Source organism: Apaloderma vittatum, unplaced genomic scaffold (genome assembly GCF_000703405.1).
Source record: "Apaloderma vittatum isolate BGI_N311 unplaced genomic scaffold, ASM70340v1 scaffold7009, whole genome shotgun sequence".
NCBI classification, from domain to species: domain Eukaryota; kingdom Metazoa; phylum Chordata; class Aves; order Trogoniformes; family Trogonidae; genus Apaloderma; species Apaloderma vittatum.
This window is the reverse complement of record NW_009733437.1, coordinates 626-18952: the sequence shown is the minus strand read 5'-3', so window position 1 is coordinate 18952 and position 18327 is coordinate 626. Positions and strand designations below refer to the sequence as shown.

At 38.3% G+C, this 18327-nt stretch overlaps 1 protein-coding gene across 1 annotated transcript; it reads right to left on the bottom strand.

Annotated features, from left to right (window-relative positions):
- Nucleotides 1-3189: 3189 nt before the first annotated feature.
- Nucleotides 3190-16655, bottom strand: TMF1 (TATA element modulatory factor 1; the record flags this gene model as incomplete). Its single annotated transcript, XM_009875886.1, has 16 exons — nt 3190-3536; nt 4386-4511; nt 4967-5113; nt 5774-5884; nt 6856-6948; nt 7032-7101; nt 7424-7616; nt 8273-8429; nt 9036-9128; nt 9601-9757; nt 10181-10347; nt 10827-10969; nt 11583-11688; nt 12616-12742; nt 13616-13719; nt 15412-16655. Coding segments are annotated over 16 exons (3182 nt in total), but the record flags the coding sequence as incomplete, so codon positions are not given.
- Between the last annotated feature and the right edge of the window lie 1672 nt (nt 16656-18327).

The following is an 18327-nucleotide window of genomic DNA, read 5'->3' as shown; positions in this document are numbered from 1 at the left end:
CGGGAGCGCGGCCGCCGCCCGCAGAAACGCTAAGGAAGAGGGTAACTTGCGTCCCGCTTGGCCGCGGGCATCACCGCCTCGCTGTGTGAGCCGCTCCGCCCTTGGCGCTTTCTCTGGGTCCCTGCTTGGACAAGCGCCGCAGGCACCGACGTTCGAGCGCTCGGTGGGAAATGAGGCGCAGCCGCGGAGCCCGCTGTGCCCAGCCCCGTACGGACACGGCTCCGTCAGCTGTTCTGGTGGAATACAGGGAATTAGTCTAAATATAATATTGTCTGTAACCCCACTGCTGCAGCGCATTTGTCAGTAAAGCTGCCTCTTGTGCCCATGACACCACAAGACTCGTAACCTCAGTTCAAACTGTAGGTGACAGATGCTAACTTCAGCAACATTTTCCTTTCCTACCTACCCACCACGAAGCTGTTCTTAAGTCTATTCTCAAAGAGAACCAGAGCACGCTCTTAGCACAAAATTTTATTTTACCCTGACCCATGCTTTTTACAGTTTATACATATTTTACAACTAGAAACCAAAGGTTCCAATTTCACCATTTCATATTCGGGATCATTGTAGCCCTTAGTTAAACAAACGTATGGAAATTGCAACAAACTTGTTAGCAAGACAAAAAAAAATTAATAGAACTAACCCTCTCATGTGTGGACACCCAGGCTTTCGAACATCTCCTGTGTTCATAAAGGGTGCAAGATGGTGCACAACAAAGCGGGTGCCAGCGCAGTCTGTAGCTCACCCACCTACCTTCACTGAGGCTTTTCTGTTACCTTCCATAAAACGGGAAATAAGCCTCCTGAGCAGTGCTCTGAGTAAGCCTTTAAATAGCATTTCTTCACACTTGCATATGCAGTGAAAGCAAGGTGTAAATTAGTTGAATATTCTAAAATAATAAAAAGAGAAGTGGAGATTAGTATTCTGATCTCAGGCCTTTCATTTTGCGTTTTGTCACTTTTCTAGGCAATCTCAGCAATAGCAAGAAACTCAAAGTGTCCGAGCAGGCATTAACGTTCCTCCCAAAAAATCCCCACAAGATTTCTATCACAGGTGACCCACACAGAACACTTGGAAATCTGTTACCTTCCAACAACCGCTGTGTTCTTCCAGGGCTTTGATGATTAAGACACAGCAGGCCATTGGATCCTGATGTGATAGTAAACGTTGCACTAAACGGGAATAAAGAATCTAAAACCAGTCGATACAAATATTTACATCTACTTTTGAAAAAATCTCAAAAATCTAATGCTCTTGACAAATGCTTTTGTAGTTCAAGCAGTTAATGCTGATTGCATGTCAAAATGTGCCATTTACCCGAGCTCTTCCTGCAAAGCCCAGATAGGCTGAGACTGTCCGCAAAACTGCATCCCTCAAGGGGGATCTCCTCGCCCATAACACAGGAAATGTTACCTTCAAAAGCACTGGCAGCAACAGCTCCAAATGAAAGTTCAAAGGATTTTATTTATTTATTTTAAAGAGTGCTGCATTTGTCTACCAAGACTGTAAAAAAAAAAAAAAAGTGAAAAGTCAGCAATTTATTGATCTGGTGCAGCAGATAAAAGCGGAGTAAAATTTCTAAGGTTGAATTTCTAACATTTACACATTATATTTCTAACCAGTAAGTTCCAACAAGTGTTCTCAAGTGGATTTTTGGGAGTTCTTTGTGTGGGCATTTCTTTTGTTTTTGAGACATAGAACAACCAACCATGCTTCAATATGAAGGCAAATTGTTAAATTCTGAGCTTAGAAGAAAAATGGCTGCATCTTGGTTTCCAAAACTGAAATTAAGACACTAAGAGGGTAGTTCCTTCCCATCGCCCATGGGAAAAAAAAAGAAAGTCTTACATTATTAAATCAGTTGGTTTCTATGATGGGGGGAAGTTAAGACAAAATTTTAGTGTTCCTCCTCTAGGGCTTTACTGAAATCCTCAAGAGTAACTGCATGAGTCTCAAACTGAACTAAGCTTTTCCAGAACATACCCTTGCCTGTGTAACTTCAATGACTGTTCTCCTAAGGAAGAACAAAGCCCTAACACCCAAAGAAAGGTCACATTACCGAGAGACTTTTCTCCAGAAGCAATTTCCCATCATTCATATCCTTTGTCTCTCTCCAGCCACGGAATACACAAGTAGGAACAGAGTTCTCCAACACAAATTACAACTCGCAGGGATGTGAAGAAGACAGAGGCAAGGGTATGATAAGCAAAGAATTTGAACTGCTGAGTATTTCACACGAGTAACAGTTCTGACATGTAGCAAAACAGTCACTGTCTGGAATGCAGAGAGGAAGACACGAGCTTCTTCCCCTGATTCTCAGCATTCCCAGGGGTCCAATTCCAACATTTCCTCTGGCATTACCAAAAATGCAGCTAAACTTCAAGCCACGTGGATACTATTTGACCAATATCTCGCTTAAGGAATGGCATGAGAAATACTTTGCAGCCACTAGAGACTTGCCTGAAAACTATATTAAGTCACAGGACAAGTTTTCAAAAAGTCTGAACTTCGCTACTTCTATACAAGGAACCATGAGAGCAGCAGTAATTATTTAAAAAGAAAAAAAATATATAATTTTCCTGCATTCTTCTGAACTGTTTTAGCTGCGGTTAAAAAAAAATCAGCATCCAAATCTAGAACAAATATTGAATAGTTCAGATTTCTAGTGTTAAAAGTTAAACACATTTCAAATGACAAGCAGAGCTGCTGTCTCTACACAGGTCATGAGACAACACAAGCAGTACACAGGATTATGCTGTAATTTATACAATTTCATCTGAGTCTCACATTCTGCTTAGAGGACTTGGTGTAAAATAGACTAATCCAACTTGTCTAAGCATAGAGAATTATCATCCTAACATGTTCAGATGTTGCAAGTACAAATATATGAGATTTTCCTGTCATAAAAAATAGCCATTATGCTTCAGATAGCAAGCCACTGCTATTTGGTTATTAAAAATTTACTGATGAGATTTTAGAAAAACTCAATATATATTAAGAACACTTAAGAAAGACTTGTAATGTCATTTGGACAGGTAAAAAGAGTTTATGAATCAAAGGCTGCTTTAGCACAACTCATGTCTTCCAGTGTGTCTCACGAGGTAACAATCATAATCTCTGCTACTGCTTACAAGTAAAATGGTCCATCGTTAAGCAAAAACTTAAATAAAGGGATGACTGAAAAAAAAATTAAATATTGCACAAATAATTTAACTGCAGACAGTACAAGACACTTAAAGCATTGATTTTTTTGTCAATGTATGAACTCTATTATATAGTCACATTTTCTATAGTACAGGGTTTTTTCTTTACAAGACATATAAGTTCAGCATTTACATAAACCATTATCTTTACAGTCTGTTATCATATAACATTAAGAGTTCCAGCAGAAGTTAATTCTGTCTTTGTTTTAGAAGTTCATCTATCTGAGTCTTGTACATGTTTTTCACATCTTCAAGATCCAGTCGGAGTTCTTCAGCTTCCTCGGCTTTCTCTCCATACATCTGAAGAATGGTGTTGTATCTTTGATCCAAATCCTACGAGGACATATAGTTTGTTACACGGAAAATAAGTGTAACACTATTTTATTAAAGTTTAATTACTTTACAACGAAGCACACTGTAAACTCTTAAATAAACTACCTTACGCTTTGTCTCTCTGCATATTGCTAGATTTATACGCTAAATGTAAAAGGAAGATCCTTGACTACAAGGATCTTTGACTACTGGCTTTGAAGGATATACTGACACACCTTCAAGTTCAACTGCTACAAGCATTAAAAAAAAACCCCAAAACAACAGTTAGCCAACTGCACCAAGTTTTACTGCAGGAATGACCACAGTTTGTGGAATGCTTCCTTGGGAAATTTAACATTCTGCATTTGAAGAACAATGATCATTTCCAAAATTACTCCCAAACTCTTTCTAATATTTCAAGTTCTTAAACATTCAGAAGATTAAAATATTTGTCTGGTTACCTGTATCGGTGTTGCTTCTGCATGAAACTCACATAAATCCATGCTATTTACCAAAACACCCCCTCCTCTACACAGACTGCTTCCAGACAAGTGTCTTCAATGAGAGAAACAAAAACCATTCTCTCCCTGATTTCGCAGGCAATCTTACACGCTGTGCACGTTTCTAGTGACTGCATTTTGAAGTGACTACCAAGTCACAGAGTGGGCATTTTCAGGTTCTACTATTAAAAAAAAACACCAAAAAACCAAAACAACAACAAACAAACCCCACCAAACCCCCAAAACCTGGGCTCCCCCGTCATTTATGGTTAGGGGCAGATTTTATTATAATCCTGAATTGATAGGCGTATTCCAAAAAATACCCAAATATGTCAACTCTAAATCAGATTTACAACAGGAATACACTTACCTTTAACTGGGCCCGTAATTTTGGTACTTCCCTCACTTTTTCTTCAAGTTCATCGTTTTGATTTGTTAATTTAACCAGTTCTTCTGCCATTATTGATCGAGTTTTCTCAAGGTTTCCAATTTCCAGCTAAGGTAAACATTTTTAACAATTAGTAGGAGGAAAGTATTTACTGTATTTATAAAACCATGCATAAGAATATTTGGATACAGTAATTAAGGCTTTTTCTTAAGCCAGGCTATGAAACAGCACTCCCTGGAAGCACTCCCACTTTCTTCTCAAATCTGATTGGTGGTGTTATGGGTTATTTTTCTTTTTCAGATAGAAAAGTTTGGTTTTCTGGACAGGTCCTTGCCAAAACAAAAAAGGAAGCAATAAATCCTTCTTTTGCTCTTCCCTATTTTTTCTATCGTGCTACCAACAAGACAGGGCGAGAGTGAACGTGTTCTGCTGTGAGGAGAAGGACCAACCTTTCTGAGTATAAAACGATTGCACAAAATTTAAATATAATATTGATTGCATTGGCATTTTTATATATATACATATATATGTTGTGCTTGGTTATATAAGATGAACTGCAGTACCTGTAGATGTGAAATCTCTCCTTCTCTTAGTTTTAGCTGTGATTGAAGGTTTTCAATTATACTTGAACCTGCTCCCATCCTTATAGCATCGTAAAGGTTGCTCCCACTGGTAGCTATTGGCCCAAATGAGTGATCATGAGGATCATCCTACCAAAAATAAAAAAAAAAAAAAAGTTAGAGAAGCTTAAAAGTAGACAAAGAATTGCAACCCTTTGGAATCTTCCCTCCCCCAAAGTCCTATTTAATTTTAAATTATACTGGTTTTGGGCAAGCGTTTCAATGCCTAAAGTTTGTTTTTAAAACAAAAGTTTAAGGTGAACAGGGTCAACGCGGTCTAGCTCCTCACTGGCAAGTTCTCACGTCACCTACACAACTGTCATTCCACTTGGGCATCCCATAACCAAAAAAAGCAGCAGAGTTCACACAGACCACAGTCAGTGATACTTCCCAGGGAGCAGGGTCATGCCCTAAACCAGGATTGCTAGTACAAATGTACTAATCTGCTTCCTACTAGTGTTATTCAGTTCTTCTAGACAAGATGAGACATGTAAACTCAGCACCAATACATGTATATATTAGCCTGCAATAAAAATGGTAGTTTCACACCATCTTTCACAGATCCTTTACAATCAGACTTCTTGTACGTAGGTTTCTGAAGTTTCTGCATAGGAATTACCTCCAAGGCAAATATACTCTTTTCAAGAGCTGTTTGCTACATTAATAAAACTTCTTGAAGAGAAAAAAAAAGAAAGCAGTCTGTCAAAAGAGAAAAGAAAAAAAGCCATTATAACTGCTATATGATGATACCTGTGAGAGGAAAGACGTCTGAAGACCTGCCATGTCAACTCCACTTATGGAACTAGAGCGTGACATAGTTGGAGTACTTGAAACAGTTTCAACCGTAAATGACTTCCGATCCTTAAAAAAAAAATAACAAAAAGCACAGGCCACACATGACATCATTAGATAAAGAAAAAAGTTTACAAGAGGGTGAAAGACAGATTCTGTTAAGAATAGACTGCCCTCTTCCACCACCAACTACACAACAAATATGACAGACCTTTCCCCTTCCCTGAGCCCTAAAATATTCGAAAGACCAAACAACGTCCTACTAACACTTGAAGTGTATAATCAAATCCTCAGACTTTTCAGGAAATGAAGACAGAAGTTGCAAATTATACCAAAGTTGCAAATTATACCAAAACAATGTCAAGTAGCCAAGGAAGATTCAGAGGCAGTTTCGTATGCCCAAATGTAGCACAGGAAGAATATCCTAAACCTAGAATTATGTCTCCTTTTAGAATGCACGTTAATACTTTTTTTTAATATAGTGTGCAGATTGAAGTTTCGTATGCCCAAATGTAGCACAGGAAGAATATCCTAAACCTAGAATTATGTCTCCTTTTAGAATGCATGTTAATACAGATTGAATTCTGAGATTTCTCATATGCTAAAACCATACTGACAGATCTTCCAAACAGCCTAGCCTCTTTTTACAGGCAGCATCAGAAAGTGTGCTAGACTCCGTAGGAAAAAGCACTTAGATCTTTAGAACTGGAGATGGTAAGAAATCAGTAATAGAAACGCTTTTGCTTGAGTATTAACTGCTAATTAGCAGTAACAAAGCTGACAACTGACTACTGAGGAGTGTTGTGTGACTTCAGCTGGAGCGCACATGGTACGTTACAAGTAGTCACGTGAAACGGGGAACAGGAATTCAGTGGAAGCAACGTTAGCAGTCTAAGCAAAGAAAACAAGCAGCTTCAGAAGAGAAAGAACACACTGTACTGCTCTAAGTCCACTTTGCTGCTTACAACAGTTTCGGGTTCCAGATATCTACTAAAATAATAGCATCAGTAAGATTGAACAGAAATGTTATGCTTTGGTACCTTCTCCTTTGCTGCTTCTTGCACAAAAATTGCCTTCTTTCTTTCCTGTTCAACTTTCATCTTCTCCATTTCTAACTGAGTAGCTAGTAGCGTCTGTAAAAATAAATACAGCTTGTTCAAGTCCTGCTAGCTCAGACTTCAACAGTAACATAGCTTAAAGCTGAAGCAGGTAATACCTTTTCTTTCTTTGCATCTTCCAAGGTTTTTGCATACTCATCTTTGAGTCCCTCTAGTTCAACCTCATACCTACATTGAGGAAAGAAAGTCAGAGAACAGCAGTACAGCAGCATTCTGCGTTTACTTTAGGTTCAGATACTTTGAAAACAAATAGAGCCTCAAGGCATGAAAGCAACATACTTTAGAGAATCTTTAGCATGAAACAAAATCTCCCTAACATCCTGAGCAACTTTATCAATAGCTGTCATTTTGCATAGCTGTATCAGTGCTCAAAAGGATCAACTCTTCCGGCTTGCAAAAGGAGATTGGCTGCAGGTAGTTATGCAAGAGATACCTCACCTCACTTCACTCTGATTTTAAAGAGACACTGTTAATGAAAAATGCAACTCACCTACTGTTTTCATTTTCCATTTTCTTCAGTTTGCTTCTCTCCACTTCTAGCTGTGCCTGAAGGCGTGTATTTTCTTGCCTAAGAAGACTATTCTGAGATTCAGTAGAAGACATCTGAATTTTATTAGAAAGAAGTTCTTCTGTAGCAGCCCGTTCTCTCTCAGCAGCTGCTGCTAGAAGAGTTTGAGACTCACCTAATATCAAGTAAAGAAAACCACAGGATTCAATTTTTTTATTAAACTTATATAATGTGGGCCATTTATTTATCTAGCAAAATGGAATTTGAGATTTTTTTTATATGCAACTGTTTTTTCTTTTTTTAAAAAAAATTTCTTTACTTCATGCTCTTTCAGAACACAATATGCAATCACAAATTGCTCCCAGGAAGGAAATTATTTCTCTGGGTCCACTTTTTGGCATTTTATGCAATTTTCATTAACAATAACAGATTACTACTGTATCAATAAATATGTTTTGTAACCTATGCAATTAAGTAAGTAAACGATTCCAACCTTTACAATATGGAATCTAAGCACCAGACCTGACAACTGAAAAACACTGGTAAGCTTTCAGCATTTCAGCGTCCGTCCTTCCTTTGGCTGCTGTCAGGACACATACACCTTAACACCTCTATCTTACAATCCTATGTTACACCACATTTTCAAGATAATCAGTGAATTACCCCCTCCAAGAACCTCGACAGAGTACCCCACACACCATTTCCTTACAAGAAAGCATTTTGTGCTTTTCTCTCCTGATCCCTTCTGGGCAAGTGTCAAGCCCTTTACATTTAGCTTCGGCCATCCCGCATCTCCATCAAGAGTCTCACAGGTCAGTAAAAGCATCTCACCAAGTCTGTCAGACAGGTTCTTTTCCAATTTTTCCCATGCAGAAGTTTGTGCTCCCAGTGTGGCTTGCAGATTTTCTATCTGCCGGAGAAGTGGCCGTGTAGCAGATGTAACGCTTTGACTCAATTCTTGGTTCCGGCTCTCTGCTTCTTGGAGTCTCTGAAATCACAAATTAAACGTAATTAAGCTTTAAAATCATATGATGGAGAAAATCATTAATCTAGAATTCAGCTCAACATGTAGCAGCTGCTTTACATCCTAAAATTTGTAGGTTGAGACTCACAGCAAAGTGTGAAATTTCAAGAAAGGCCTAACGTTTGTAGATACATAACAGAGCAACAGCCCTGAAATTTACATTTCAAGAGTCCTCTGGACATCACTTGAAATGTTTTGGCAACAATCCATCTTCGGACATTATAAACTTAGGAAGCAGCTAAAGCGTAACCTAAAACATATTTGCTAGCAATATTAGGGGACTACTGCAAACTTAATGGCTGTACCTTGTCCTGTACTAAAATCAGAGCATCACAGAATGTTAGGGCTTAGAAGCTACATTTAAAAGGCATCATAAGAATCATGATTTTGTTTTCAACATGTGATTAAAAAAGCATTTCCTTTAATATTTTTTTGTTGCTGTTCTACACAGGACAAATACTAGTTCATGTAACCAAGCCTCTTTTTCATGCTATTAATGTCACACTAGCATTTCATTTTCAGAAGCCCTCCTTGCAGATGCGAGTGGGCATCAGCTATTTGCTGTAGCACCTCTTGTAGTTCACCGATTTCCTGGCGTAAATAGTCTTCTTTTCTTGCTGCCTGCTGTTCCGCACGTTGCAGAGCTAGCCTCAGGTCTGCCACCTAAATAAACAAGATATTGTCACTAATTTCTTGTCAAAAATTGTAGTACCACCTATTCATTGCTGCAGGCCTACACCATTTTTAAGAGTTAGACAAAGTATTCCTGTTTACAAGTTAAAGGCTTAAGTTCTGCACACATGCTTACAGTTACATTGATTTATCTATCTCTAAAGATTTTATCAAGCTAAATTTCTTGACTTTGCATCATCGTAAGAGCACTACAAACTTAACACAGAGCCTGTCAAAGTAATTTTGTTTACACAAGTAAAATTAAAATATTTTTAGATAAAAATGATATTTTAAAGCTTATCTCAACTAAAGACAAGTTCACAGGAAAGAAATTTACTGGCTACTGGCTAAGCACACAAAAATGCCTTATACTGCATCTGGTTCATTCCATCAGATGCACGCAGCATTCGATTACATTCATTTGTTCAGTGAGAAAGTTTTATTTGTTGCATTTAAGACCCACCTGAATTGCCAAAGCTTCTTGTTGCTGCCGAGCCTCACCCTGGGCCTTCTCCAGAGCTAAGCCAAGCTCTTCCTTTGCCTTCATTTCCCGACTTAGGGCTGCTTCTTGTGCCTCACTGTCCTTTGTAGCATTAGCTTTATGAAGATCTGCAAGTTCCCTGGAGAGAGGAAAAAATAATAATTAAAAAAAAAAGGTGTTTGCATTGACTTTGTGAATAACTTCATTAGATATGAACATTTCACAATCATGGCACAAGAAATAGACAGAGAAGCTGAACATAAGATGATAGGAGACTGACAGGACAAGGGGAAATGGCCTTCAGTTGCGCCAGGGGAGGTTCAGGTTGGATATCAGGAAGAATTTCTTTACAGAGAGGGCTGTCGGGCACTGGAACAGGCTGCCCAGGGAGGGGGTTGAGCCGCCATCCCTGGAGGTGTTTATGAGCTGGGTAGATGTTGTGCCGAGGGACATGGTTTAGCAGTGTTGACAGGACTAGGACAAAGGTTGGACTCTATGACCATGAAGGTCCCTTCCAACCAAAATGGTTCTATGATTCTATGACTGACAAACTTCCACATACTTGTACGCGCTGTCAAGTGCTGCCTGGACACTTCGGTTCCGTTCTTCAAGATCCTCCACCTCTGCCTGAAGTTTAGCGAGATCCTTTTCTTGTCGCTCTACAACACTGTTCAGTTGTTTAATACTGTCTCGGTGCTGCTTCTCAAGGTCTTCCTTGCCATCAAGCACCTGTAAGAGTGCAAACAAGAAGCATGAGACTAACCCCAACAACGCCATATAAGGGCAGTGACAACTGTGGCAATCAATTCAGGATGAAGTGACACAAAATGACTAAGGTTTTGCTCCCCTATCTTCCCCAGAGGAAGGGGCTCTGCTCTTCACCAGTTTCACATAGTTCTTTGTATTGGGTCTGCTGCTTTTAAGGTCTTGATTCAAATCGCAGAGCAAACAAAACTGTCCAAATTTTGATGGTACAGGTTTTCCAACTAGAATTTAGTGTTCAGAATTTGTCAGCCCACCTGACCACCAGCAGCGCGAGCACAAACAACCAGCTGGGAAGATACCTGAGCACAGTTTTAAAGTGGTCTGGGAACACAGAAATCACATCCCAGCGTTGGGGTAGTATGGGTTAGGGTTAGCTAATATATAAATATATATATAGCTTTTTAAAAAAGAACAGACGAACAACAAAATCCCAAATATCTCACCTGCTTTAAATGCTGCAACTCCTCTTCCAATTCCTTAAGCTTTTTGTTCTGTTTTGTGTTAAGATTTTCTCTCTCTTTTTCTTTGGCTCTTAATTTCTTAATGATGTTGGAATTGTGCAGCTGCTGTTTGGAAAGCTTTTCTCCTGTGCAGAAGTGCATATCGCTGTTAGTCTATGAACTTTCTCTATTCACACCTTTCCCTGCTCTTCAACCCCGTGAAAATAATAATGAAATATGCATTAAAATACTTACTCCTAAATTTTTTCACGCAAGTTCTTAAGTTTTAGATGTACCTTATCCTGAGATGACCTTTCTACACTAAGCTATAGTGAGATACTAGAAGCAGTGAAAGGCTTTGGAAGTAAAGTGAATGGCTCACCATTTCAGGAAGAGAATCAAAATGGCCTGTCATTTAGTAACTAAGTTTTACTTCAAAATTAAAAAGGAGCAAGGGACACACTGTAGAAAAGCCCCAGTTAGATTTCTACTGAATGGAAAACGGAGAAATGTACTGCGAGCTAGTTTTACCTCACAGCACCACTTAACGCGTACTGCAGAAAATATCCCTCTAGGCATCCGTGTGTGACTGATCCCTCCTGTTGCTCTTTACCGTTAACTAGATGGTTCAAATGTTCACAACCATCTAACAGGCTTCAAATGCTGTATTTTTTCATATAAAGAAGGCTTACATGTGAAGGGAGAACATTTCAAATTACCGTACAAACTTTTACTACAAAAAAAATTTTGATTTCTCACCTTCCTCCATCAATCCTTTGATTTGTTCTTCTTTTTCTTTCAGTAATTCAGCAGTTTCATTGGTATTTAGTCTAGTAGCCAATTCTTCTTTAACAGTCTTCACTTCCTAAATAATAGGATAGAATACTTAGGACTTTTTATTAAAATATATTTAGGAGAAAAACACATAGTAAGTTACATTGATCACCTTTTTCTTCTCCCCCTCCTCTCAAAAGGCTTTTCTCTGAAAGCAGATGAGGTTGGTAAGGAACTCTGGAGATAATCTCATTGAATCAGATTGCTCAGAGCCTTATTCCAGCAAGTTTTAAAAACCTCCAAGGACAGAGACTCCACAAATTTGCTGTACAATTTGTTCCAACTCCTCCTTCCATTTCACTTTCTATACTTTTGTGATATAGTAAAAACAGTTATATTCATGCACAGGTATCAGATAATTTTTCTATTTCAATTTACTACTGTGCCAATGCAGTTTTTTTCCACTTACTTACAGATTTAAGTTTACTTTTGGCAGACTAGCAATAAACTAGTGAAACATAATGCTTTGTTATCAGGTCAAGAACATTACAACTCCATAAACGCCGTTGCTGCAGACTTCTTTGCTCATTCCAAACCAATCCGTCATCAATCCTTAATTTTCCTACCAGTTAATCCTCTAAAGAAGCCATTCCCACTGTGTGTCACTTCCTCACATCCCCAGGCTATTCTAGTCCCACACACCAAAACAAATGCATATATGGGTACAAGGTAAATGACAGCCAAACTTAAACCATTTTTTTTCCCCTAAACCACACTAAATAACTTAAATGAGTTCCATAACTTAGTTCACAACACTGCTGCAAGAATACACATGTCAACACATGGAAATAACGAGCAGCCTGGGAGGCTACAATCAGCTTATGCTTGTTACTAACACCAGGAGATAGCACCTGGCAGTTTCGTGCTTCTCCTTAGCTTAATTTTTGTGAATTTATTTCAAGAAATGTAACTGCATTCTAAAATAATAAACATTAACTTCACTAAAAAGCAAAATTACCTTTTTAGCTGCATCTCTTTCTTTGCAGGCTAGCTGGAGCTTCTTCTCGGCATCCGCAATTCGCTGAGCAAACTCCTCTTTAAGAGATGAAAGGCTACTGCTCTCTTCTTTCATTCTGAACATTTCACTACATTTAAAAGTCACATTTCAGAACAGCTGCACAGTTATGTGACATTACAAGCAGTTTGCAATAGACTGTCTTAAACACTTTTAAAATGTGAGTTTGGCGTTGTTTTGTTGGGCTTTTTTAATGTTATTTTATTCTACACGTTAACCAGAAGTAAAAAAAAAAAAATATTCATATTAGAAGTACTAATCAAATATCTTTATTAATTCAGTAATTTACACAGGAAAATGAAATGCTTGATCCAGCTTAAATGTTTTGCCCCTTCGTAAGTTTTTTTCTGATTAAGCACAGTCTGCATAATATACAGGGTAGATTATTAAATGTATTTTTTAAGTTAAGATCAGTTTAGTCATTAAATAATACCTTCACATATTATCTGTATATTTTAAAACTTGATATTTGATCAGTAAACAGGTAAATCCAACTTTTCTTTTTTTTTTTCCTTTTAATTTTAACTGAATTCAGGTTTTACCCTGAACCAGCCCTTCTGCCACACTGTCACTGCCTACATTTTAGCCAACAAATTACTTAGTAAATCAGGTTCATCCATCTGTATCAGAAAAGTCAGTCTCCCTCAATAGCTGAATCCAGTCTTATAATAAGGATCTCCATTAATAACCGAGTCTGACTCTACATGTTTGTCACTCCTACTGCTTATTTACTGAAAAATTTGTCACTAGCTTCTTTTCAACGAAATAACGTGCTTTTAAAAAAACACCACATGCAATCATTATTTCCACCTTTCCCAAACAAAGCACATCCCTTGCAACCTTTGATCTAGTTGTAAAGCTACTTCTTTTACAATGTTGTCTGCTGGTTGTCTTATAGTAAAGTTACAGTTACACCCACTACTGTGTATATTTTCGTACTTACTCTTTTAGGTTATCAAATGCTTCTTCCAGGCGTGCCTTTTCTTTACTAGTACTTAATAACTGTATTTCCCTCTTCTCCAGTTTCTCAGTTAATGAATCAATCATCTGGACAATGTTTTTACAGATAAAGATCAGATGAATGGGATAAATAAAACACAAGGGGGGCAGGCTTCCCCTTCCCCCCCTCCCCACTCCCTCCCAACACTATTTAAAGCTGAACTAGTCAATGTTTTTAGGGATCTGAGGTAACAGTCAGTGCAGCTTACCATGTTTCTGACACCCAAATTTAGAACTCAGCAATACCTAAACACAAGACACCTGTATTGTACAAGTGCAGAAATCCTACTAGAAACACACACGTGGCTCAGCCAAGTTCCTTAACAAAATCACCAACAGTTATATTTAATTATCAATGAAGTTTTTAAACAGATCTTATAGCCTATAAATCTACAGCTAACATTGCCCATTACTCCCACTGCTCCTTATACCCCTCTTTACAGAATCACAGAATAATTTACCCTGGAACTTCTCAGCTGTGAAACGTTAGCACAAAGCAAAAAAACAGCATCAGGTGAGGGAAGAAAACTTTCAAGGAGGGTCAAGAGCTTAACACTAGCTTTCGAAAAACTAAATTTAGAGGAGTAACAGAAATGTAGATGAAAATACAGAAACATAAACAAATGATATAAATCCTTTAAGCATAGCTCAATATGACAGATGAAAGACAAAATCTGCTGTGGTCCATTATCACTATTTCCCACAATGTATAACCATTTAAATTAGGGAAATTTGTGGATAACAGTCCACAGTTTTGGAGTTGCCTAATGAATTTACACAGAAAAATCAGATTACACTGGGGTTTTACAAACTCCCATAAGCAAGGCAAAGCCACGAGCAGGGCCCATTTATGTCACATATTAGGCACACAGACCATGAGCAAAGCAAAACACAAAGAAAGAGAGAAAAAGACATATCAAAGGAGCTCAGAAATTTAAAACAAAAATAGAGGAACAGGAAGGCACAAAGGAAATGGGAAAAGAGATAGAATATACAATCCACTAGCAGAACCAGACAAAACACACTGCTTCAAAGCTCCAGCTTAGCCTTCCATCTACTTGAATATCCTACTTCATCACATTTCTAGTCATTCCATCTATCTAAATTAGCCATGCAAATTGCTTTAATCTCTTCACTATTCATAACTATGCTTATCTTCTTCACTAAAAAGCCTAGTGTATCTTCTTTTCAAAAGTAAAGACCATTTTTCCTGAAAACAAACATTAATTTGTCCAGTAAAAAGGACTTATTTCCACTACCTATTCGCAAAGAACACGAGTAATGCTCCTGGAACACAGTCAAATTTTGACAGTTTGTACATCTGTGGAAAGAAATTGCTTGCAAAATATTATCTTGATTATTGCTGAAATACTAAAGCCTTGTAGTTCCATAATTAAAATACTTCAAAGAATTTCCTTCACTCTTGGCGGAAAAAACCAAACAAACCCTACACAAAAACATTAAAATAACACATTTGATTACCAGAGCTCTGTTTGCTAGCACCACTCACAATTCATAATAATGGCAACTAGATGGGTTGGGTGAAACTTGAAACTACTTGAGCAGAAATTTTACCAATATTCTCTCATGGCAGAAAATGAAGGACAGTTTTCTAATAGGTAAGGTAGTTCAGCATGAACTTATTCATTCAAAAAAGGAGAAGCTAAAACCTATATAAGGAGAATGACAGGAGTTTCATTTGTAATTAAAGGGCATGTTTGTAAAAAATTTTACAGTTACCTGTTTAAGCTCTTGCTTTTCAGGGTCCTCTTCTAACATTTTTTCAACAGCACCCTGCTGTGGCTCAGTCTCCTCTTTCACAACCTCTCCTTCGACAGTTTGCACAGTAGCAACCAAAACATCTGGCTGCTCAGAATTCACAGGGGTCGCACTTCTCCCACTCTCTTCCATCTCAGCTTCCTCAGCATGTAAAACAGGAGCGTCATTCAAGTTTTCAGATTTATTTTTCAGGGAATCAACCATTTCTGTCTTTGGTGCAGAAGGACTGACAGCGACAGATGCTGAAGCAGAAACCCTGCCTGATAACTCATCATCTGAATTTATTTCACTTACACTTCTACTATCTAAAGACTGTACACTAAACGAATCAATTCTTTCAAAAGCATCAGAGGAGCAGCAGCTCTCGGTCATTTTTTGAAAGTCATCTAAACGATTATAATCTGCACAGGCAGATGTAGACAAAAGCTGAAATGATGTTTGCATGAGATGAAGGCTGGATTTTGAATCTGCAGCTTCTTGTCTTGAACTTACTGAACTCTCACTTATTACACTTTCGTGGTCCAGAACTTCAATATCGCTGGTTGTGGATGTCCCCGAGGAGAAAGTGCTAATGGGAGGTGAGGGTGTATTGCTTTGCCTGTCCTCAGTCTTTCGCTCCTTAGTTTCCAAACCCACGTCTTTTGTACTTGCACTGAGAGGCTGCGAAGCACTATCTGGTGCGCCTCCCATTCCATCCCTTCCGACGCTGGATTTTTCATTAAGGGCATCTTCAGGTACTTCCAAATTTAGAGCAGACACCTTCTTGTCAGTAGCTTCATTTGTGCTTTCTTCGTGCTTGGCGTTTGACTTAAGGTCAGAATTCTCTTCTGATTTCTCCTTGGGAATATCAAGGTTTTTCAAGTCCCCTAGGCCAGCTACAGAGGAATCCTTCACTTCTGCTTCTGTTGTCACTGGTAATTCCAGCTCCTGACTGGAGCGTGGAGACTCCTTTAAAGTGCTCTTCACCTCCTCTTTGGGTCGCTGTGATTTGGCTGGAGGTTTGGACACCACTGGATTTTTCTGTATACTCTGAACATCCGTCGGAGAGAGAAAGGCACTGAAGAAGTTTTCAGATTCATCTACTACCGTCCTCCTCACTGGCTTAGTGATTGCTGTTGGTGATATTGGCTGATTCTGTGGTTCGGTATTTGAACTTAAGCCCCAGGAAGATGTATCCCATCCTCCGCTTATGAGAGAATTTGTTCCTAAAACAGTAAAAAAAGAGACAGGACAAGAACACTTAAAATGTGTTACTTTTCAGTATTTGTCTTCTTAGATGCAACCATTCAGAAAAAAAGATGTTTTCAAAATCATATGACTTAAAGGGAATATTATACATGGTCACATATACCACCATTTTCATTACTACTTCCTTATGAAGCTTGGAACTAATTTTTATACAAAGCAAACAAATTTTAAGCAAAAGACAAAATAATTCTGAGACCTAAGGTGGACACAGATACCTCTAAAAAGTAGGAGAGACGGAATGGTACCAACTTGCTCCTTTCTCTGTTAAAGCAGAAAGAAGCTATACCCAAATTGCACCAGTAAAAACAAGAGTGAGAATTTCAGAAGGAAGATGGAAAGAAGTATCTGGAATGGGGAAACAAGCCCAAACAGCATTCTGAAAGCTCTAAGGGCAAGTCTGAATCCTATATGGCACAAAACCCAGGCATTTACTTTGCAAAGGGAATGTGAAATGAAAGGGAATGTGGCCCTCTGCTTCCTAGAGTAAGAGGAAGCTAGACAAATCAATCTGAAAAACTGCAGTCTAAAAGCAGAGAATTATACAGATTACAAAAGGAAGAAACAATTACTAGGTCTTAAAAGTTATCCACCAGTACCACACAGATGAACACTTCACAGACCATTATAGAAAACATGGGGAAAAAGCTTTAAATATTTGTAAACCTTACACTATAAGAAGGGTTCTGGCTCTTTCAGTTTGAGACAGGCTTCATATTTTTTTCTCACACACCAAGCAGCATCACAGCTGACAGTACACAATTGTCAGCAGACCAGCTAAAATGACAGTTTTCTCCTTCTGTGGAGAAACATTCAATTGATGGGTTCTGAAGTTGCCCTAAAACATCAACAGTTCCTATTATTGTATTTCTTGCAGGTTTTCCAGGACTTGTCAACAGCAATAATTTCAGCATCAAATTTCAGTAGCATCCCAAGTAAGAAAGATAAATCAAAAAATAAGATCCAATTTGATTTTGTACCTACAAACATAATCTGGATAACATAACTATTTCAGGCGACTTTAAACCAAACTCACTTTACACAGTAGCATCTATTAAAAAATGCCATAATATTCAAAGCAGATTATATCTTTCAGAAACTGTTGAGAGCTACTGGGCTCAGGATCTCAAATTCAGATAATTACTGCTGTCATTGCCAAAAAATACTACAAGCATCTGATTTATTACTACTTTGTCCATGATTCAAAGCTTCAGAAAAAGCCCTGTCAGTGAACTGTAACATTCACAAACTCTTTTGACTCCTTTTACAAACAAATATGCTTTCCCTGAAAAACAGATATAAGCTGATCTTTGCTGCTTTCCTTGTGAATTACCAAACTACTATAAACACAAAGGCATAAAATAAATTTTAAAAGTCTGGACAAGTTAGAAGACTGTGTTGCGCTTAGTTTCTTCAATCAACAATTCCTGTAATTTAAGATGACACCGGACTACGTGACTGCCAGGCCCTTGCTCCCACAAAGGGACAGAGACAAGTAAAACTGTCCTTACACTTTGCTGAGCAACAAACCCAGAATATCCTTTCTATTGTCACAGCTTTCTACTTCCAGAATAACTCTGATGTGGGTACACCTGGAAATAACTTCCTTGCACAAATACACATGTTTCATCT